This window comes from Eptatretus burgeri, chromosome 6 (genome assembly GCF_056783735.1).
Source record: "Eptatretus burgeri isolate ZD-2024b chromosome 6, Ebu_testis_v1, whole genome shotgun sequence".
Lineage (NCBI taxonomy): Eukaryota > Metazoa > Chordata > Myxini > Myxiniformes > Myxinidae > Eptatretus > Eptatretus burgeri.
The window spans coordinates 37,690,369-37,713,968 of record NC_140966.1 but is presented as its reverse complement, the minus strand read 5'-3'; the positions used below and the strand labels follow the sequence as shown (position 1 = coordinate 37,713,968).

The window sequence follows — 23,600 nt, the reverse complement described above, 5'->3', positions numbered from 1 at the left end:
CCGCTTCACAACAACAACAACGCCAACAGCCACGTTCTTTACCTTCACAACTCGCTCCCGCAAACATCGCATCACCGCCATTCCAAACGGCACCATGGCCATAAACCACCGCCATAAACCCTCCAGTACCTTCACCTCTCTCCTTCTGCAGCCATTCCCGCACCACTTGTGAACACGGAGCGTCAGGCTGTCCTGGGTTCGTACGGGACACGCGCCGAGCTGCGAGTGCAAAATGCGGCCTTTCCGAGGAGAATTCGGATCAGGAATGCTACACACCCACTTCTGATCCGTCCAATCAGCAAGCGCGGGGCAGTTTGGCCCCGCCTCCAGGCGCGTTGGTGTTGAATCGAGATATGCAAATTCTAGGATCAGGGGAGGTTCACGCCCCTTTTTCTCCGTCCAATGGGCGAGCGTGGCTCCACCCCCGAGCTCGTTCTGATCCAGAAATTTGCATATGGGTTCTCCTGCCGGCCTATAAAGCTCCGAGCGCGGGGCGAATCTGGGCAGTCAGTTTTAGGAGAGTCAGTTTTGGAGAGCAGAGTGTAGCAGCGGCAGAGTGTGGCAGCGGCAGAGTTGGCTTGGGTCGAGTCGGTCTCGGCAGAGTCGGTTTGAGCAGAGTCGGCCTCAGAAGAGCGGAGAGTGTTTTGGGCAGAGTCGGGTTGTAGCGCGGAGTGGAGTCGGGAGGCGAGGGCGTACAGGTGGTTTGCTGCAGTCGGCTGAGGAGAATTGGGGAAGAGACCGAAGAGCTCGGGTCCGAGGCAAGGAAGACGGCGGTCGGCGACGAGGTCGCGGTGGAATCGCTCGTCGCGGGACCCAAGCAAGCCAGCTATACTCTTTCCCCAGAGCATCAACAATTCCCCCCTTTTTTCCCCCGCGCTGAGATAGTGCGAAAAGGGGGCCCCGTTCCCACCCCACTCCAAGCAGTGCCAACGAAACCCACGAAGGAGCACGAAGTCGGGGCACCGCCGTTAGGGCTCATCACAAAGGGCACACCACATTTGCGGCTCATCACAAAGACACGGGTAGGATCCACCCGGTCTTGCGGACCTGACCGCTCTTTCAGGTCCCGTGCAAATATTGGCCCACAGGCCCCGTCTGCCCCCTTGTCTTTGAGGGTGGCCCTTTTCTTATGTTTCTGTGTAAACGTGTGTGTGTGGCACCAGTCTGGTGAAGTAAAACTGTGTAAGTGTTGCCGTGTGTACGCGTTGTCGGTTGTGGATCTGCATTGTTGTGTTTCTTTTGTTGCAATTGCTTTATGTGCATTCTGTTTAATTGTATATGTGTGCTCTCCATGTGCCGCGGAATAAATGTGCATCATGTTCAACTGTTTTCCCGTTTCGCTTCGTCTTTTCTTTAATTGAATCTCCATCTTGCTTCACGTAAAGGGTTGGTAGTGGGCTTAATACGCCTGATAATTAATCGGAACTGTCGAGGCCGACGATAACACCGCTCGGTTATCCCGATAGTACGGAACGGATCTCTTAAGTGGCCCATGTCCGGAGTCGACCTGCGGCGAGGTGCGATCGCCCGGTCTACCCTCCGCGTGGGTACTTAGGTAGGTCGAGTTTGGTGAACAACCCTATCCCACGCGGGGGGGCCGATTGGCTCGATCGTGGTGCAGCCGAAAGGCCCACCCGTGACTAGCTCCCGGCGTTGGTCCGAGAGGGTCACGACAGAATTGTCCGTCCGGTGGGCGACGTGCCGCGATTCGAGTTACGTGGCCGTTCGCACGCCGGCGGGCGCGAATTCGCAACAATATGTATGATATTCAAGGATAGTAAGGGACGAGGAAGGAGTTGAAGAGAGAAGAGGAGGACAAGGAGGAGAGAGAGAGAAGGAGGAGAGGGAGAAGAGAGGGAGGAGAGGGAAAAGAGAGAGAAGGAGAGGGAGAAGAGAGAGAAGGAGGAAAAAGAGAAGAAGAAGAGAGAGGAGGAAAAAGAGGAGGAGAGGGCAAAGAGAGAGAAGGAGAGGGAGAAGAGAGAGAATAAATAAATATGAAAATATGGAATCCAGAGAGATTACAAAAAGATTGGGGGTATTATGGAAAATAACTCAACTCACTGAGGAGGAAAACAAAGAATTGACAAGTCTATTAGCAATATTTTCAACAAGACTATTGTCATCGGCAAGATATTGATTTTCATTCAAGTTTTTCATTTTTTTCTTAAATGGAGGAGATAGTAAAGACGTTTCTAAGGATTATTTATATTTTAAAAATTAAGATTCAAATGTGCATGTTGGAAACTAAAAAGGTTTTCACACTCTGTCGGAATTTTTCTCATAAATAAATGAGTTATTGTCTCAAATGTAAAAAGAAAACTAATACTAAAAATATTTCATATTTTAAAAGTAAAAATAATAGGGTTATACAAAAAGGTACATGTTCGGTGTGTGGTTCAAAAAAGAGCCAACTTATTTCCAAACACACACATGGAGGAGATATACAAAAGTTTTTATCAGGAAGTAAATTTACAACTACTGGAATACCAGAGGAATTACATCTACCAGGGTATTCTTTCTGTGGTCCAGGCACAAACTTGGATAAAAGATTAGATGAGGCAGACAATCCTAAATCATGGAGTAAGCCCATCAATAGAGTTGATGAAGTGTGCATGAGACACGATATTGATTATGGGAATATCACAACTTTGGAAGAAAAGCATGAAGCCGATAGAGAAATGTTGTATAATTTCTCTCTGATACAAAATACAACCTTGAGAGAAAAAGTTGATAGGTTCATCGTGAAGAAGATGATCAGTGCTAAATTGAAACTTGGACTTGGAAATTTAAAAAAAAGCAGATAATACCCATGGGAGCAATGGGTTGGCGCTTCACTCCCTCCTACTATACACCGTTGTGGACACTCGAGGGCCAAGTCCGAGGTGTATAACAGTATATAATGTGTGCTAAGGGGGGACGTTCTTAGATCTGTGAACCCAAAACACAGAATCCTCAACTGAAATAGTCAAGGCTTAACTTTTGTGTGTGTGTGTGTGTGTGTGTGTGTGTGTGTGTGTGTGTGTGTGTGTGTGTGTGTGTGTGTGTGTGTGTGTGTGTGTGTGTGTGTGTGTGTGTGTGTGTGTGTGTGTGTGTGTGTGTGTGTGTGTGTGTGTGTGTGTGTGTGAGTGACCCAACCCTCATTCAAAATCTCATCCCCAACCCTCATTCAAAATCTCAACCCCAAACCTCATTCAAAATCTCAACCCCAAACCTCATTCAAAATCTCAACCCCAACCCTCATTCAAAATCTCAACCCCAACCCTCACATTCAAAATCTCAACCCTCGCCCAACACAATGTCTTTTTTTTTTCAATACGTATTTCAACAATATATATTTTATGTTTTTTTTTTCTCTTCTTCCAATTCTGTCTTTTAAGACTTTCAGGTTTGATGAAGTAGAAAGGTAGAATAAGAACCTTCCTGCACTTTCTTCCCAGAACTAACAATTTTTTTTTTTTTTAATGTTTTTTTCTCTTCTTCCAATTCTGTCTTTTAAGGCTTTCAGGTTTGATGAAGTAGAAAGGGGGAGTAAGAACTTTCTTGATATTGCTCTCATCAAGCACCATCCAACAAAGAACTACATCGATAGGTTTAGATCCCAGAGAGTGGTAGCATTTCAAGTCTCCAAAATAAACCCAACTTTCCAAGTCTCCAAGGTATAACCACATTCCTGTTGAGTTTCCAAGATATGTATCACATTGTGAGTTATCAAGCCAGAACCCACATTTCAAGTCTCCAAAAATATAACCATCTATCCAAGACTCCAAGGTAGAACCACAATTTCCAGAAATATTGTGGGTTTCAGTGATAAATCTCACATAGTATAACTGTGGATCATCAAGGAAAACTCCATTTTTCCAATTTTTATGGGTTTCAGTGATAGATCTCACATAGTATAACTGTGGATCATCAAGGAAAACTCCATGTTTCCAATTTTGATGTTGTTCAGTGATAGATCTCACATAGTATAACTGTGGATCATCAAGGAAAACTCCATTTTTCCAATTTTTATGGGTTTCAGTGATAGATCTCACATAGTATAACTGTGGATCATCAAGGAAAACTCCATTTTTCCAATTTTTATGGGTTTCAGTGATAGATCTCACATAGTATAACTGTGGATCATCAAGGAAAACTCCATTTTTCAAAATGTTTGAAATTTGTGAGTCTCCAAGGTAGGTTCCATATTTAGAACCATCTTGGCAGAACTCTTTTCCTGAATCTCCAAGGTAGTTATTAAAACCATCAAGGCAGAACTCGTTTACTGATTTTTTTCAAAATTTGTGAGTCTTCAAGGTTAAACTTGTATTCTGGCTCATCAAAGTATAACTTGTTCAGTGGGTACTGTCTTGATAACTCGCAATGAGTACAATTACTGTAAAACTCTTTTTCAGGATTTTGCTGGTCTCCAAGGTATAACTCTTTGGTTGGGCCATCAAGGTCAAGCTCGTTCTGTGGGTCTTGGTCGCTCATAAGGTCTTCAACCAAGCCAACAATTTTGCCCCAAGTTGTAGCAAAAGCAGTATTTTCATTTCGTATTTCAGATACAATATCCTGTGAGAGAAATTAATAATGCATTAATTAAGTGATTTAATCATTAAATGAGTCTATGCTTCAATCAAACTTTGAATAGAGGAAAATAAAATCTTACGTCAACAGATAAGAGGTTTGAATCCAGTTCATCAACTTGAAGGTTTAGTTCCATACAAGTAGTAGAACTCCAAGGAACACCAAAATCATCCCACTCAAGGTCTAGCTCGTTCTGTGGGTCTTGGTCACTCACAAGGTCTTCAACCAAGCCAACAATTTCACCCCAAGTTGTGGCAAAATCGGTATTTTCAGATACAATTTCCTGTGAGAGAAAATAATAATGTATTAATTAAGTGATTTAATTATTAAATGAGTCTATGGTTAAATCAAACTGAAAATAGGAAAATAAAATCTTACCTCAATAGATAAGAGGTTTGAATCCAGTTCATCAACTTGAAGGTTTAGTTCCATTCAAGTAGTAAAACTCCAAGGAACCTCAAAGTCAGTACAGCACTCCATTGTCAGAATTTTTTTTTTAATGGAGTCTGGGTTGAACGTTTTATAGAGAAAGACTGGTTGCTATGGTATCCTTTTTCAAAATGGAGGATTGTTTGAAAAAATTGCCTAACAGCCCAGACAAGCCTTGGAAATTTTTTCAAAACCATAACATTCTAGAATTTTCCAGTGATTTCTTTGTGAGTCAGAGATGAACTGGAAATGATGTAAGAGCAGGCGGGGCTTAGTGAAAGTGGGCGGGGCTTAGGAAAGTGGGCATGGCTTATGAAAAATGCCTCGTGCAAAGTGGGCGAAGCTTAGGAAAAGTGGGCGGGGCTTAATACAAAAAATAATCTGAGTCTCAGGAGGTGGTCAAACAAGAGCATTAAGAGAAGTTTATCATTTCGTAATGACACAAAAGGGGTATCTTAAAAAAAAATATAGATTCAAATGTTTTATTTTTAAATATTTTAGATGGGGATTATTGTGCAAAGAAAATTAAACTATTGAAGGAATTTGAGAATGAACAAATCTTTATCGGTTCAATGAGTGAGCGAAACAATATGCATTGGTTATTTGAAAAAGAGTGCCCCGAGGCTTACATGTTTCAGATATTTCTTTAGAATCACCTTTAACAAATCACATTACTACTTTACTACTTGAACAAATCTTTATCTTATTGCATTGGTTATTTGAAAAGAGTGCCCCTAGGTTAAAAGGGGAGACAAATAAATATACCTTGGGATAAAAAGGGGGTTTATTTTTAGGGGAAAAAAAATGAATCGCTGAAAATCCCCCATTCACGTACATGGGGAAAAGTGAGCCAGAATCAGTATATTCACCCTACTGCCATGGAGGGCACTCCCCAGTGTTTCGGGAGCTGGTAGGCTCGGAGGCAGTTGCAGGGCCCGGGGGTGCCATAGTCGGAGAATCGGCAGAGGGTCGTTCCTGCCAAGGGAGCCACGCGTCCCAGCCACGAAACCGTGCAAGGGCACGAGGGAAAATTCGAGGGCAAGGCCCGAAATTGTGAGGACACCAACACAGGTGACGGGAATCTTGGTTTGTAGAACCAGCAGTTTAAGCGAGAGGTGCTTTTGGAAAGCCCTGGGGTAGTTTAGGAGTAATAAATGTTAGGGTCGTTAGGAGATGTACCCCTCCGCACCATCCATCCCTTCGCTCTCGTTGTGGGCCGCTGGACTCACCTTGGGTAAGTAGATCGCTGAAATCTGAGGAGGCCATTTTGAGGCTTCATTGGGCCTCGACACAGGACACTAGCTCTCCCTTATTCCCCTCCAGGAAGGGAACGTAGGGGTTTGGGAGTAGGCTAGGAGACAGAATAGGTTAGCTGGACAGAGACTATAAAGGGGGTGAGGGAGACGATTTATCATATGGAAAATAAAAATAAAATAAAACAAAAAAATAAGTTGGGGCTAAATTTGTGTTATGCAAACTAAGGGAGTGGGTATGGACAGAAACAGGCAAAGGCGATAGGTTGGGAGGGAGACAGTAGGGTTGGTCCGAGCCCACCTTCTGATTGGCCAGCACCACCGCACTCCCTCCACGAACCTCCAGTACAAGACAAGAGGCCGGCCAGCTTCATCTGCCGGCTCTTTTGCTACAAGGCCTGTGCCGGTTAGTTCACCTGCCGGCTATTTTTGCTGCAAGGCCTGTGCTGGTCAGTTCATCTGCCGGCTGTTTTTGCTACAAGGCCTGTGCCGGTCAGCTTCACCACCGGCCCATTTTGCTACAACGGCCTTGTCTTGCCTTGCCATGCCTTGTCTGCCTGCCTTTGCCTTGACCCCATGCCTGCTCACCCTCCTTGCATTTGCCCCATCCATCCATCACCATGTGCGCCAGGATCATCGCGCGTTCTGCAGGGACTGCCTTGCAGGCGGCCGCACACGGAGACTGCATTTGTGCAGCCCGTGCACCATTTTGTGTTCACTGCACTCATTTCAAGGGGGAGGCCTAGGACTGCATTGGTTAAGCCGGCCACATTCCCTGTCACCTGCATTTGTTTCACGAGCCAGAGACTGTGTGTGAGCAGCCTGGCTCCCTGCTTGAGGAATGGCCTGTGGGATGGCATATGGCATGCCGGGTTAGGGTGAGTTGCCTTCAGCAGCTAAAGACTTGAAAAGGTTTTGTGACAGACAACGGGGCCTTTTGAACAGGCCCTGAAGACATCCGACCTTCGACCTTCGGGGGCGCTCACCCTCACAACTATGACTGACTTTGCCATGCCTTCTTTTTCCCACAGAGTCCATCAGTCCTGGGCCATGGTTAGCGTAAAATGTATAAGGATAAGTTAAGTTGAAATTGTAAATGAGTTGCTTCCCCCTGCATGTGTGTCATAGCGCCGGCAATTTAGTTAAGTCGTCTGTATGAGTGGGTTTGTTTAGTTAGTTACTCAGCCCGTAGGTTATTTATTTTTGGGACATGAATACACTAAATGTCGCACTCAGAGATCCGAAGATAAAATATACTAGGGGAAACTTACACATGATGGCACATGAAAATTTGACGACTCGGGACGAGTCTGTAGAAAGGGGAGGGGGTAGTGTTACGGCTGTGGAAATTCGCAGAGCACCGTATAGGTCCTTAGATCAGTTATGCTAATAAGTCCGTGTTCAGTTACATTTCCCCACCGTTGTTTAATGGGAATTATCCGTGTGTACAGGGCTGTTATCTTTGAGTTAGCCGTTTTTCTTTTACTATCGTTATTTTGGACCAACCGCCATTACTACCACCACAAAGCGCCACCAACCACAACAACCACAATCACCACAACCACCTTCTCTTCAACCACCAACATCCCCACAGACAACGAACAGCCGCCTTCACAACAACCACCTTAACCACCACCGCCCAACCACACCACCCTCACTACCACCACAAACGCCAGCCACACCACCATCAAGACCACCACAAAACGCCAGCCACGCCACCATAACGCCAACCACACCACCACCGCATTTCCACCTCAGCACGGTTGCGAGAAGCCTGGCATTCATCGGGGGAGCACGGACGACGGCCTCACCCTCCCCCCAACGACCAACACGTGCGGAAAAGACGAAAGCTATGAAGACATAAAGGAAAGGCCCCGATTCGGTGAGGAAAACGCCCTGCTTCTGGAAGCTTCGCGCGTGCTGGAAGGGAGGGGCGAGGGTCGTGGAGATAAAGGCGCACGCTGAACGCAGCGAGTGGAAGTCGGTCGGTGGAGGTCTGGGCTCGTGTGAGAGTGTGGAGTTGTGGGTAGCCGCGCTGGAGCCTTGAGTCTGGGGTCCCCACAGTCGGTGAGGAGCTGGAGAGGGTCCAAGAGGGTCGCCCAAGCAAGTCAACACGAGGGTGGAGGTAACCTGCGGCGGCCTCTTGGAGTTCCTTCGGTCAACCAAGCTCCTTGGACATAAAGACCCTAAGGGGTCCAGTCTGACCCCCTTGTCTTTAAGGGGGTCTTTTCCTTGCTTTTATTTGTATGGAAGTTGTGGCGCCGTGTCCCGTTAAGTAGAGAAACTTTGAAGTGACTGTACATGATTAATTATAGACGGTTGTACCGCTTTGCCTTGCTCGCGTCTTGGTCTCGTCCCACATTCATCGCAAATCAACTGCATGCGTGTTTCAGCAATTCATTGCATGATTGTTTGTATACGTGTAAAATAATAAATGTGCTTATTTGAATGTGAACCTGTTCGTCGTGTCATTTTCCCTGTTGAAACGCCATATTGCATTTCGGAATGGTAGCCGGCTTTTTGATAGCCGATAAAAGAATCGGGTCCAGCGAGGTCTCGTGATAATACCCCGCTCGGTTATGCCAGAATGGAACAAACCGCTTAAGCGGGTCGTGTCCGAGCAGACCTCGCTGAGGTACGGTCTCTCGGTAGGCTGCCCGCGTGAATAATTAGGTATATCAACAATTCGGCGATTGACCCTGTCGCGTGCGGGTAGAATATTGACTTGGCCGTGGTGTATGCTTGGAGCACACCCGTGACTGTTTTTCGTCGTTGTTCCGGAAAGTCGCGACTGAATTGTCCGTCTGGTGGGCGTACGGCCGTGATTCGGCTAAAAAGCGGCTGTCCGCATGCCGGCGGGTGGAGATTCGTCATGTAACAATATATTTTCTGAAACAACCTTCACAATGTGTTTTGTCCCTTTTCTTATGCTAACCTTGCATTGCTTTTGCTGTCGTTTTTTCCTAGACTATTGAAAACCTGCTTATGACCATTGCCAATAACTTTGTGACTGACCGTAACTCCGGAGAGGTCATGACTGTCGGGTGAGACACGACATAGATTGTAGACTCCAGCCTTATAATGTGTATCATCACTTCAATCAATAGGCTGAGTATTGTGTATTTGTCCAGTTTGAATGCCATTAGGGAAATCTGCGCACGGTGCCAGCTTGCCATGAATGAAGATTTGCTACAGGATCTGTCTCAGTACAAGTCTCATCGCAACAAAAGTGAGAATGACACCCCCCCCCCCAAAAAAAAAAACAAAAAAAACAGAGTGAATGGAGTATTGGTAGTAAGGGGTGACCAGTTGACACAAAATGTAACATACATTGAAAGAAATAGCCCATTATGCAATGAGAATTGCTTAACTTTATTTCTGTGTTTTGTTGCAGATGTTTCCACGGCTGCTCGTTCCATCATTCATCTTTTCAGAACGATCAATCCCAAACTACTGCATCAAAAGGACAGGGTGAACATAATTTTCTTAAACTTCACAAACAGCAATGCCTTATTTATTGTGCATTTAACAAACTGATTTAAGGCTTATAGAATAATAACTTAAATTCAGAGTAATGACTAGAAAAGGATCATGTAGAATTTATTTTGATGACAATGCAACATTTTTAATGCTCTTTTACGGATAAAGTGATTCCATTGGTTGATGCAAAATGATGTCACTTCTGGTAAATGGTGGCAATAAGTGGTGGCCATTGTGATATTTGGGGTTAGAGTATGGGCTGTTTGAATTGGTCCGCAATACAATAGATGATGCAACACAGCAATGCATTCAAACAGACTTAAAAGCATAACCGGAGTTATGAACTGTCTTATTCACATGTCATATGCAGTGGAAACGACACAAAGAAGATGAATGTTACTGGTACTGAAACTCCAGGAAACATCTCAGCTCTTCCATAAGCTCAGAAAGAAGCTTTTTTTTTAACCTTCCTTGCTTGACACGCCTATTTCAGTGCATTGCAGGATGATGCCCTCCCTTAGCATAGTTCCTTATTCTTCATTCTCTGCAATTCAGGACCATTTTGCTCCGATACATTTTTGCATTTTATCTCTCTATATAATCTTTGGAAATACTCTGCTTCTTATAGGTCCTCTCGGTTCCCAGTTTGTTTATCGCTTGCCCTTTCTTGCGATGTGTTCACCCCGATTCTATTCCACTTTTAGCTCACCTGGACATGCTCTATGGTGGGTGTCGTGGCCACATCATGTTGCTAAATGTATTCACGAATGCAGGGCTGGTTCTGGAAAAGATTATAGTTTGATGAAAAGCAGATTACTTGTTCTCAGCAGGGATTGTTGAGGAATGCAAGATTGTCAACAACTGGGTTTATGGAAGTATTTCTTCACGTCGTATTTTTCGTGTGCTCTAGGGAAAGCCGTCGTTACTGAGTGCAGAGCATTCTGTGCTGAAATATGGAGAAAATACAGCACTGAACTATATCCATGGAGCTGAGGTTCTGGGGGAGGAACTGAAAGTTGCAAAAAGAACTTCAAGCGAACAAGAGCAAAATAGCCCAGGAGAAGAAGATACCAAGGGTAAGCATGACAAACAATGTGTGTAAAATGTCCCCCCCCCCATCGATTTTGAATTTGTTTTTAAATATACAATCAAGGAAAAGTTCGTTTGGAAATGAATCGTCAAATGGTTGCACTTGATATGTGGAAACATTGTGCTGAAATTCTCAGGATCATAAACTGATCATCCTAGATCTTATTAGAGATGTGTCTTGTTACTTCTGCCACCGAAGGTGGACGGAGGTTATGTTTTCACCCGTTTCTGTCTGTTTGTTTGTTTACTGGATATCTCAAAAAGTTGTTTTCAGGTTCGGTGTGTGACAAGGAGAAACTGATTAGATTTTGGTGAAGATCCAAATCCAGATCGAACTACTAGAATTTTTAAAGTGATTCTTCACCATTGAGAGATAGGGCTCAAAAACGATATATAGCACGAGATCTCAAAAATGTATTGGACCAGATATGTTCTCGTGGATCAGGCATTACAGGAGGTATGCGCTTTACCGAGCGCCCTTCTAGTTGCTTGTGTGTTTGACTTCTCAGCATTTCTCAACCGTTTAACTGAATGAGTTGAAAATTATTGGTTGTATACTCAGGGTGTGCATGGGAGGGTTGTAGGTGGTTTAAAAAAAAACATTTGTAGCCTTTGTGGGATGGGGTTCAGCGTAGGGGAGTACTCCAATTCTCTTTATTTAAATGTGCATCATGTAGTGCAGTCTGATTTAAGTGGAGTTGAGCATGACCACCTGAACTTACGACATGTCCTCACCCCTTCTTGGCATCCACAAGTGGCCTGACCATGTCTGTCCGTTTTGTATTTGCTCCTGAAAATCTTAGAGAATGCTTACTCTCAGAAGCCCCGGGGTCGATATAACCGCACTTAAATGCAACAATCTACAAATTGCGTACACATCTACACAATGTGTATGCATCGCAAGTCCATCAATAATTCCATTCCTTTCATTTACGTGGCCCGACCCATGGCCTCCAGCAATGAGTTTGAGCACATTCCCTAATCTGGAGTAGAGAAAAATTTATATTGATTCCATCTACAAATACTGTTTGGGTGTGTGATTCTCCACAAACTGGAAGTTCAGAGGGGTGAGAGAGCACAAGAACAGAACTATAACGGCACTCGGTCAAACGCACACCTCTGACAGGCTGAACAGTTTAAGTTTTGAATCCCACTGATATTAATCGGCTTGTTCTTGTCACCTACCCAACTCATTCACCATGTTTTGTCATAACACGTCCACACGTTTGACATAACGTGCTATGAATTGTGTTTGGCCCTATCTCTCAATGGTGAAGAATCGCTTTAAAAACTCGTACCTGGGTCCGGATCCGGATCTTCACCAAAATAAAATCAATTTGTCCTTGTCACACACCCACTTTGACCACCAAGTTTTGTTTGAATCCGTCCAAAACCTTTTGAGATATCCTGTTCACACAGACAAACGGATGAAAACAGAATCTCCGTCCACCTTCGGTAGCGGAGGTAAAAGGTTGAAGCGCTACCATCTGGGACATGTCATTGACATCATAGAAGTGGTGGAAATAATTTATCCGCAAGGATGGGTTCTTTGCAAGTATTATGTAAACTAAATAATTTCCTGAATGAAAGTATTTCCTTGCAAAGTCACTCTTTCATTTCCATAGACATTGTTTGAGAATTAACAAAGATGGCCTTCAGTGTTGCTTCTTCCATGCACAAAGCATTCATTATTTGTAGTCTTTTGTGCTTAATCTATCCACAGTTCACATGTAAGAATGTAAAGCAGAGGCTCTTACATTTGGGTAAATTGATGCTGCTCAAGTATTTCTCCTATAAATTGCATAGCATTGCATTCATCTATCTATAATTCCAGCATTCTCTGTGTGTGTCTGTCTGTTTGTCTGTCTGTCTGCGACTGCCGTTTCTCGACTACCACCGGTCCGATCTGATTGAAACTTGCCAGGAATATTGCCGGGGCCCCGCAGATATGCCTTTTCGAGGTTTGATGTCAATCGGACGAGCGGTTCCCAAGTCACGGCCATTTATCTGTCGACCAATGGCAAGACACGGTGCTATGACATCACAAATGACGTCACAATTAATATTTATTTATTTATTTTTGCACGGTTGACGGTCCGATCTGATGGAAACTTGACAGGAATATTGCTGGGGACCCGCGGATGTGCCTTTTCAAGGTTTGATATTAATCGGATAAGCGGTTCCCAAGTTACGGCTATTTATCTGTCGACCAATGACAAGACACGGTGCTATGACGTCACGAATGACGTCACAATTAATGTTTGTTTATTTTTTTATTTTTTTATTTTTTTTGCATGATTGACGGTCTGATCTGATTGAAAATTCCCAGGAATATTGCTGGGGACCCACAGATGTGCCTTTTCGAGTTTTGATATTAATCGGACGAGTGGTTCCCAAGTTACGGCCATTTATCTGTCGACCAATATCTGCGAGAGAGGGGACGGGAGAGGGGGGATGAGAGTGGGGGCGAGAGAGGAGGAGGGGGGAGAGAGTAAGGGCGAGACTAGGGGGAAGAGAGGGGGGTCGAGAGAGGAGGGGGCGAGAGAGAGAGGGGGCGAGAGAGAGAGGGGGCGAGAGAGAGGGGCGAGAGAGAGGGGGCGAGAGAGAGGGGCGAGAGAGGGCTGCACATACTGGCACTCACCTACGGGCCCGCCCCTATGGGCCCGTACTAGTATATCTAATGAGAGGTTATCTGCACAGCCAACTTTGAAAATGCATGGTAAACGTCATAGCTCCAATGATTCTTGTTTGAATATTGCATGTCAATGGATATTTGTAAAGACTATGAATTTTCCTGTTTTGTTTTGTTTTTTTTTAAGATACAAAATCGAGGCTCGTGGAAGAGCAAGGTGAATGTAAAAAGGCAATGTACAGGCCACAGTTGGATACAAGAAAGGGAATGAATGAACAGGAAAGGATGAGTTAGGGGATGGGAGGAAACGCAATAACCTCTAAGTAGGGGGGTTGAGTTAGATATTGATAGGCATTGAAAACATTGTTGTTTGGGATGGAGGATGACATCAGATCATGGTTTACTGCCTGCTTGAATTTCTGGAGGGAAGAGTGTGATTGAAGGAACAAAAGAGTGGAGGTGGGCAGTAAGCCTGGATTTTTGGATGTAGATCAGGAAGTGCTTGTTGGAAGAATGGAAGAATGTGAGCATTTTGGAGTAACAGAGGGCTGAGAGAAAGCACAGCAAACGAGATTGAAAGAGATGCTGTTAAGGCTAAAAAGAAAGAAAAAACGAGGCCACCAACTTGTCTGCGATGCAATATCAACAGGCCCCGTTCTTCAGTGTTATCACAAAAGATGTCAATAATCTTGAGAGCTGTAGATTCAAAAGGATCCAGGAGAAACAGGTATGATTGAGGTGCGAGCCAATAAGGGGAGAGCAGTACTACTGACCGAGTTGTACTCAATTGAACTACGGACAAATGCCTTGTAAGCTGTGAATAGTTCTTATTTGTCAGGGAATGACCATGATAGTTGATTCATCTCCGCTCCTGGCTGTGGCTGGCTTTTGAGACAACTTTGCTATATTGTCAGCTCAAGTTGTAGTTGATAGTAAGACCTAGAAGTGCAAGACATTGAACCTCATATTAGCTGATTATGAAAATTGATAGGTGGGTTTGTTTGACTCTTCTTCTGGAACAACAGGATGAGACTGAGATTTACTTGGATTTAAATGTGTTCCATTTATCAGACCAGCATGTAATCCATTCTCAATGAGCAATGTGATTGATGCAGCTACTTTCTATCTGTCAGTGGAAAGGAGTACTGCATGGTACAATGTGGAGTCATCTGCAAAAATGGGAGCCAAAGTTTTCCAGGGCATTGGATAAGTTGTTCATTTGTATGAGGAACAGGATTTTGCCCAAGACTGTCTTGGGGTACTCCAGCCTCTACTCGGAGAGGAGAGGCTTCTATTCATATCAACCCAATGACTGCACTAATGGAGAAAGCCACAAAGCTGGGTATGAAGGCAGCCTTGTATGCCATAGGCTTTAGCTTAGCAAGCAGAACAGGATGCCAAACTCTGTTGATTGGCCGAAATCTTTCCATGGAAATGGTCTTGATGTCTTGTGTGAGATTGCAGGCCACCAAGCATTGCTGAGAGAGAAGCAGCAGCATATCCAGAGTTGTGTCCAGAATGGAATCCGAACTTATTTTTGAAAAGGGGGAAGGAATTGACATCAGCAGGGGTCATTGATTCCATGACTGCTTGAAAATTGGAAGTAAGCTTAAAATTGTCTATCGTTGACTGGATCTGTTATTGCACTCTAACGGGAGTGATGTTTGTTGGCTTACAGGTAGACAGGAGGTGACCAAAGAAGAACAGACAGTCTGGCAAACTCACACAAAAAGGAGCAGGAGCAGCAACACGAGCACTGATGCCATCTTGGCCTGGTGCCAATGTAGGGTCAGGCCGAGACAACGTTCTCTACCTTCTCGAGTGAGAAAGGCACAAAATCCAGTAGATTGGGTACACAATATTTAGAAGCAAATACTGAGTTGTGACATTCTGCTTTATCTCACGCAGAGTCTGCGATGATGCCATTTCAGGTAAGGTTGGGAATGAGGGAGGAGCATGCACAAGAGACTGATTGGACAAGACACTGCCATGACTTTGAGAAAGGAGATTTGTTAGAGGGTTTAGCCTTTTTCATTTGAAAGATTGTTTTCCGGCTTCCATAAGGATGGATACATACTTTTCGCGAGCCTTATTGAGTGACCTGCAGTTGCTCTCAGTTTGATTAGTCTTCATTGTTGAGAATGAAAGCTGCTTCACTTCAACCCCCTTGCCACAGCTTTTGGTGTAGCACAGCTGAGGGGATGGATGAGATAATTGCACATAAGATGAGATAAACTGGTACAGGCAGAGAGTAGGCTTTTGTTGAAATATTCCAGAATTCAATCGATATCAGATGATGTGGAGATGATAGCCCAATCCTTTTGTGAAAGTGCAGATTGCAATCCCTGCCAATTGGCCTATGTGAAGTCAGATTCTGTGCTGTTGAAGTTTATCCTTTAGGAAAACAAGAGAGAGATGAGTTTTGACAAGAAAATTGTCACCGAAGCCAAGAGGGAGCAAACTAAGGATAGGAAAAGTTGATTGAAAATTTTTGTCAATTCCAAGTCAAGAAGGGGGGGGGGGAGATGTGCAGTTTCCACAGATGCAGTTTGGGAAGGTCACAGAATGGGTCAAATCCACCAAATCACAGACTTTGCTGCAAGGCAGCCAGCTGGCAGCTGGCAGCTGGCAGTCACACACACCCAGCCAGCTGACATTGTGGTGGTTGAAGTCACCCCAGATGAGGGATAGAAAGTTGGAATGGATAGTTGATTTGATCCATGTTCATGTAAATTGAGGTATGTAGTGAGTCATCATTATTCATTGGACAATATACCACACAGAAGAATGTGCAGTTAGAGCCATTTAATTGGGCTTGGAGGGGTCAGGAATGGAGTTGCAGACCTCCTTACCATGTGTGTGACGTCCTTAACAGGGATGTTAACATATATTGTGTGTGTGAGATGAGGATTGTAACCTAAAATGGCTCACAAAGCTTCTAAAACAAGCTAAAAATACTTGGAAAAGTACCTGAGAGAAAGGGATGTGTGTCTGCACAATGAAAGAGTTGGAGAACTTCCTGAGCTCACCCAAAGGGCTGAGATCTTGCAACTATCCGTACAACAAAAACTCCCAACAATGTGAGCCGGTGCACGTCCAAAACTGTGGACGGGTGTGTTCTACCCAAACCCCCGACTATCTTTGCCAGTGAATGGACTTTGAATGTTGTTAGAGTGCCTCGTTTGAATGTGGCAGGCTTGGTTATTTATTTAATGGACATCTCCAATTGGAAAGATGATGCTATGCATCATTACTAACAAAGTAATGGTTACTGACTCTTCCATAAAGGACATCTTCATGACATGAAATTACAAAACTTGTGCCAGCTATTATTTATGTAGGAGCCAGATATACCAGGAAGACTTCCCAGAGAGACACCTTATCTGGTTTGGGTGCTTCTTGATAGCTATGGGAAGATCATATCTGATGCTTGTGAATGCATAGGGTAAGTTTAAAATCAACTTAAAAAGTGATTATGCAGTGCTTATAGAAAGTCCACATCTCCTTTCCAAATTTCCACCTTTTGTTGCCTTATAGCCTGGAATTAAATTGCATGAAATCAGCCATTTTCAACCTTTATTTATGTATCGTAACCCACAACTTCCAAGTGAAAATAAATTCTACAAATTTCAGAAAATTAATTATAAATACAAAACTGGAGCATCTTGGTTGGAGAAGTGTCCACCCCCCTGAGTTAATACTTGGTGGAAGCACCTTTGACAGCAATTACAGCTGTCAGTCTGTTGGGATAGGTATCTACCAACTTTGCACACCTTGATTGGGCAATATTTGTCCATTCTTCTGCACAAAACTGTTCAAGCCCAGTCAAGTTTGATGGAGCGCGTTGATGGACAGCATTCTTCAAGTCATGCCACAGATTTTTGATTGGATTTAGGTTGGGCTCTGACTGGGCCACTCAAGGACATTTATCTTTTTGTTCCTTGGCCACTCCAGGTTGTAGCTTTGGCTGTGTGCTTTGGGTTGTTGTCATGCTGAAAGATGAACTTCTGTCCCAATTTCAGCTTTCTTGCAGAGGGCTCCCTGGTCTCTGTTTATGCTCCGACTGAGGCGAGTGATCTCACCGTGAAGGACACATTCTACGCCACACTCGAGTCTGTGGTTGATCAGTGCCCCAGACGAGATACACTTCTAGTCTTGGGGGATTTCAATGCATCGACTGGAACTGATAGGGATGGTTATGAGGTGTGTGTTGGTCCCCATGGGTCAGGAACTATGAACCAGAATAGCACTAAGTTCCTTGACTTTGCAAGAAGTCATGGACTTAGGGTGGCTGGTTCATGGTTTCAGCGCCCACAAGCTCATCGCTGGACTTGGTATTCCAACGCTGGCGGTGTGGCAAAGGAGATTGACCATGTCCTCATTGACGTCGTTGGAGGATGATCCAGAACTGCAGGGTCTACCGGAGTGCTCAGTTCCTCAATACTGACCACAGGCTTGTTGTAGCAACTCTAAAGCTGCAACTTAAGTCCTGGAGAATGGTACCATCCCAGCCTAGGCTGGATGTTGCCAAGCTCAGGGATGAGAGAGTAGCTGAGGAGTTTGCGAACAGGCTGAGTGGACACTTGGGGGGTCTGGGTGCTTTGGGGGTTCCTGAAGAGTTGTGGAACGCCTTCAAGACCACCGTCCTTGATGTTGCCGGTGGATGCCTTGGAGCTCACCGCAGGGCAAAGAAGAATTTTGTCTCTCAAGGGACACTGGATACCATTGACCAGAGTCGCAGGGCCAGGCTGAATGGCAGAGCTGAGCTGTTCAGGGAGCTGAGGCGTAAAACTGTACGTGCACTGAGGGTGGACAAGGAGGCCTATGTGTGAGGAATCTGTGAGGGGGTAGAGCATCACCTGTGGACAGGTGATTCTCGTCCCGCTTACAGGGGAATTCGCGCATTACGTTCATCCAAGCCCATCCCTCGGAGCACTGCAGTTCGAGCAGAGAGTGGTAGGCTCTTGACAGAGGAGTCTGAAGTGAAGGCCCGCTGGGCTGGTTACTTTGAGCGGTTGTACCGGGCTGATCCCCCAGCTGTCGAGTTGGACGTCAAGGGTGTTACAATCCCTGTTGCTGACCCTCGAATCAACTGTGGTCCACCTTCGTTTGTGGAAACACGGGCTGCGGTGAACCAGTTGAAACGGGGCAAAGCTCCAGGGATCTGTGGCATCCATGCCGAACTTCTCAAGGCTGGTGGAAATGCTGCACTCGTGTCGTTGCATGCAGTATTGTGCTCTGCCTGGAACACAGGCATCATCCCAACTGACTGGAAGAGGGGCCTTGTTGTCCCTCTCTGGAAAGGGAAGGGTGATCGCCAAGACTGCAACAACTACCGAGGGGTGACGCTGCTCTCAGTGCCGGGCAAGGTCTTTGCTCGGATAATTCTTGATAGGGTTCGCCACCATCTGCTTGAGCACCAGCGTCCAGAGCAGTCAGGCTTTACACCAAAGAGGTCAACGATTGACCGTATCCTTGCACTTCGTGTCCTCACCGAACGCAGACGAGAGTTTCGGCAGGGGCTGCTTGCAGCCTATGTTGATCTCTGTAAAGCGTTCGATTCAGTGAATCGGGATGTCCTCTGGAGGATTCTTGGTCTTCGTGGGGTGCCACCAAAACTGATCGATCTGATGTCTGAACTCTACTCTGGTACTGAGAGTGCTGTGAAGTGTGGTGGTACCATCTCTGACTTATTTCCAGTTGTTACTGGAGTTCGTCAGGGATGTGTACTTGCCCCCACACTTTTCAGCACTTGTATGGACTGGATTTTAGGGAGGATGTCGGAGAGATCAAGTTGCGGTGCATCGTTTGGGAATGTCAAGATCTCGGACCTTGATTTTGCAGATGATGCAGTCATCTTTGCGGAGACTTTAGACATCCTCTTGGGGGCCCTCGAGGTGCTGAATGAGGAGTCGGAGCCGTTGGGATTACGGGTTTCTTGGGTCAAAACTAAGATCCAGGCTTTCGGTGACATCTTGGATGCTGCTGTCCTGTCTGTATCTGTTTGTGGTGAGGATGTTGAGGTCGTGGAGAGATTCACTTACCTTGGCAGTGATATTCATATCTCTGCTGGCTGCGAGTCAGAGGTCAATAGACGTCTGGGTCGGGCCTGGGGAGTCATGGATTCACTGGATCATGGGGTGTGGCGCTGCCGGTACCTGTGCGGGAGGACTAAAGTCCGAGTCTTCAGGTCCTTGGTACTTCCATCTTGCTCTATGGGTGCGAGACTTGGACTCTGACCAAGGATCTGAAACGGAGACTTAATTCCTTTGGTACCAGGTCTCTTCGGAGAATCCTTGGCTATTGCTGGTCGGATTTTGTCCAACGAGCGGTTGCTGAGAGAGACTCGGATGAGATTTGTTACCTGCATAGTCCGTGAGCGTCAGTTGCGGCTGTATGGACATGTGGCTCGTTTTCCTGACGCTGATCCTGCTCACCAGATTCTCTCAGCGAGGGAGTCTCATGAGTGGAGGAGGCCAGTGGGCCGACCACGTGCCTCATGGTTGCAACAGGTTGACCATCATCTCAAGGAGATGGGGATGGGCCTGGCATCTGCCTGGGGGATGGCCAGACGGAGGCCCCTGGAGTACCGGCGGAAAGTGGATGCAGCGACGCGCTGTTCTGGCACATGCTCCCATACCTGACCTGACCTGCAGAGGGCAGCAGGTTTTCCTCCAGGATTTTTCTGTATTTTGCTCCATCCAGTTTCCTTTCTATCCTGACAATTGCCTCAGTCCATGCTGAAGAGAAACATCCCCATAAAATGATGCTGCCGCCACCATGTTTCACTGTGGGGATGGTGTTCTTTGGGTGATTTGCTGTGTTGGGTTTGCACCAAACGTAAAGTTTTGCATTTGTGTAAAAAGTTGCATCTTGGTTTCATCAAACAACAAAACTTTTTGCCACTTGGCTTCAGAATCTCCACAGGGTTTTTTTTTTGCATACCTCAAATGGGACTCAAGGTGGCCTTTTTTGAGTTATGGCTTCTTTCTTGTCAACCTACCATGCAGGCCAGATTTGTGGAGTGCTTAGGATATTGTCACATGCACACAGTGGCTAGTCTTTCCTATAAAGGCATGCTGCTCTTTCAAAGTTGCCATTGGCCTCTTGGTGGCCTCTCTGATCAGTCTCTTCCTTGCATGGTCATCCAGTTTAGAGGGATGGCCTGATCTAGGCAGGGTCTTGGTGGTACCATACCCCTTCCGCTTATTTTTGATTGTCTTGACTGCGCTCCAAGGGATATTGAAGTCCTTTGAAATATTTCCATACCCATCCCCTGATCTGTGCCTTTCCACAACTTTATCCTGGAGGTCTTTTGAAAGCTCCTTGGTACTCCTGGTTGAGTCTTTGCTGTGAAATGCACTACCCAGCAGAGGAAACTTACAGGAACAGCTGATTTTATTCTGAAATAATCAGAATCACTACAATTTAACACAGATGGAGGTCAATTAACTTGGTGTGTGATTTTGAAGGTGATTGGTTACACCTGAGCTAATTTACAGTTGCTATTATAAGGGGGTTGGACACTTATCCAACCGAGATATTCTAGTTTCGTATTTTCAATTAATTATTTGTAATTCGGAGAATTTGTTTTTCACTTGGAAGTTGTGGGTTACGTTGTGTAAATAAAGGTGGAAAAAAAAATCTGATTTAATGCAATTTATTTCCAGGCTATGATGCAACAAAAGGTGAAAATTTTGAAAGGGGGTGGAGGCTTTCTATCGGCACTGTAGGCCCACTCAATTTTGAGATGTCTTGTTAACAGACTTACACAAAGACCAGAATAAGTAAACAAGTTTGAAGAAACTTGGAAAAGAAGGAAAGATTAATCAAATCAGGAAGATTGTCGAAGCAAGTTGATCAGGGCTGTACTTTGAGTTAGAATGTGATATGAATTTAGATATTGGTGAAACATGTTGCAAGAGCTGTTTGTTCAGTTTTGTTTTTGCACTGAAAGACCATGGCTAACCTGGGTGATGTTTATCATTACAAAGCACTCATGGCTGCTCTTAGGCACTGTAACTCCAATGACTGACAAACTGGACTGACTGTTTTTCTTTATCTCTTTTTTTCTAAAGCAATAACCTGAAAAAAACCGAGACATAAGTAGGAAGTTGTTTACACCTGAGATATTGTGGCATATTAGGCTTGTCTGCTTTTGTATGAAAAGTTATTTTATTTTAATGAATGGGAACCTCCTGGAAAGAACAAAGATGGAGAGCCATTTAATATGGGTTGGTTTGTTTAGTAGGTATTTCCATCTGAACCAATGGCTTATGATGCTGTGATCTTAGGTTCAAATCCCATATGTACATGTCAATTTTATACAAATGTCCTTTTAATTTTATTCGAATTGAAATGGCATTGGGATTTGTGGACCTGGAGAAGGCCTGCGACACTGTCCTGAGAGAGATGGTGATGGCGACACTGATGTGGATGGGATTGCCAGAAGCAGAAGTTATGTTGATGGAAGGGATGTACAAGGGAATGAGGGAAGAGTTTTGGTTGGTCTGAGGGTGTCTGAGGAGTTCAGTGTGAACATCAGTTTGAGGCAGGGAAGCACTCTCAGCTCACTCATATTTCAATTAACTCAGTGGAGGTCAATTAACTTGGTGTGTGATTTCGAAGGTGATTGGTGACACCAGAGCTAATTTACAATTGCTATTATAAGGGGGTTGGACACTTATCCAACCGAGATATTCTAGTTTTGTATTTTTAATTAATTCTTTGAAAGTTGGAGAATTTGTTTTTCACTTGGAAGTTGTGGGTTACGATGTGCAAGTCGAGATGAAAAGTCTGATTCAATGCAATTTAATTCCAGGCTATAAGGCAACAAAAGGTGAAAATTTGAAAGGGGGTGTAGACTTTCTCTAGGCACTCTATATACTGTACTATTAACCATGTTGGGGATTGAGAGAGGGTGGAGTGGAAGCTGTTTTATGACCTATAAACAGGGGTTCACACATATATATATATATATATATATATATATATATATATATATATATATATATATATATATATATATATATATATATATATATATATATATATATATATATATATATATATATATATATATATATATATATATATATATATACATATATATATATATATATATATATATATATATATATATATATATATATATATATATATATATATATATATATATATATATATATATATATATATATATATATATATATATATATATATATATATATATATATATATATATATATATATATATATATATATATATATATATACATATATATATATATATATATATATATATATATATATATATATATATATATATATATATATATATATATATATATATATATATACATATATATATATATGTATATGTTAGTTGGGGGCAAGTGGACACCTGTAGGATTTTCATGATGAGAAGGTGCCACCTATTTTAATTCATTATCTCGGTACCAAAGTACATGAAAATGCATGTTGCCATTTTAGGAATTGTGGCAGACGGCAGCCATCTTGGATTTCAAAATGACCACTGTTTTGCCACTATTTTTCGCTTGGTTAGTTTCAATGAAAGTATTTTACCTCAATTTTGAAAGCAAAATGATAGGTTCTCATTGTTGTTAACACTTCAAAATCAATGTAAGTAATATTTTGTTCAAATTACATGCGATATCACCCATCCTGATATTAAAAATGGCCACCAAAAAGTTACAAATTGCATTAAAATTTAAGGGCCATGGTCCGATCAACAGCTTCATCCTAACATTGACCCCCAGATTTAACCGGATGTGGTATAAATTTTGATATGAGAAGAAAGCTGCTATTCTCAGTGACCCTGTGAAATTGCAGGGCTGCAAGATGTTTAGTTTGGATTTTGTACGCCAAAACTTGCTTACTATTGGTCAACCAATTAGTTGAACCACAGTATTCTATGTGGCTTGCAAATGCACATTTTTCGCTCTCTTGTCAAAACGATTGAAATACCAGCATGAAACTTCACAGGTGGGGTAGAGGGTCAAAGCCATTCAATCAATGTGAAACTGCATGTGATGAAATGGGACCATCCCCCTTTAAATATTGTGGTAACAAGTGTTATCTAAAAATGATACCTAACGGTATTTTTCTCAAACTTTTTTTGCACAGTT

General features: G+C 43.9%; 1 protein-coding gene across 1 annotated transcript in view; it reads left to right on the top strand.

Moving 5' to 3' along the window:
* The window catches only part of SDAD1 (SDA1 domain containing 1), a 167,191-nt gene that overhangs the window by 111,254 nt on the left and 32,337 nt on the right, over positions 1–23,600 (top strand). The window contains exons 8-11 of the mRNA XM_085887036.1: positions 9,219–9,295; positions 9,383–9,480; positions 9,646–9,722; positions 10,642–10,807. Coding sequence (XP_085743162.1) covers positions 9,219–9,295; positions 9,383–9,480; positions 9,646–9,722; positions 10,642–10,807 — 418 coding nt within the window. The remainder of the gene's footprint in view (positions 1–9,218; positions 9,296–9,382; positions 9,481–9,645; positions 9,723–10,641; positions 10,808–23,600) is intronic.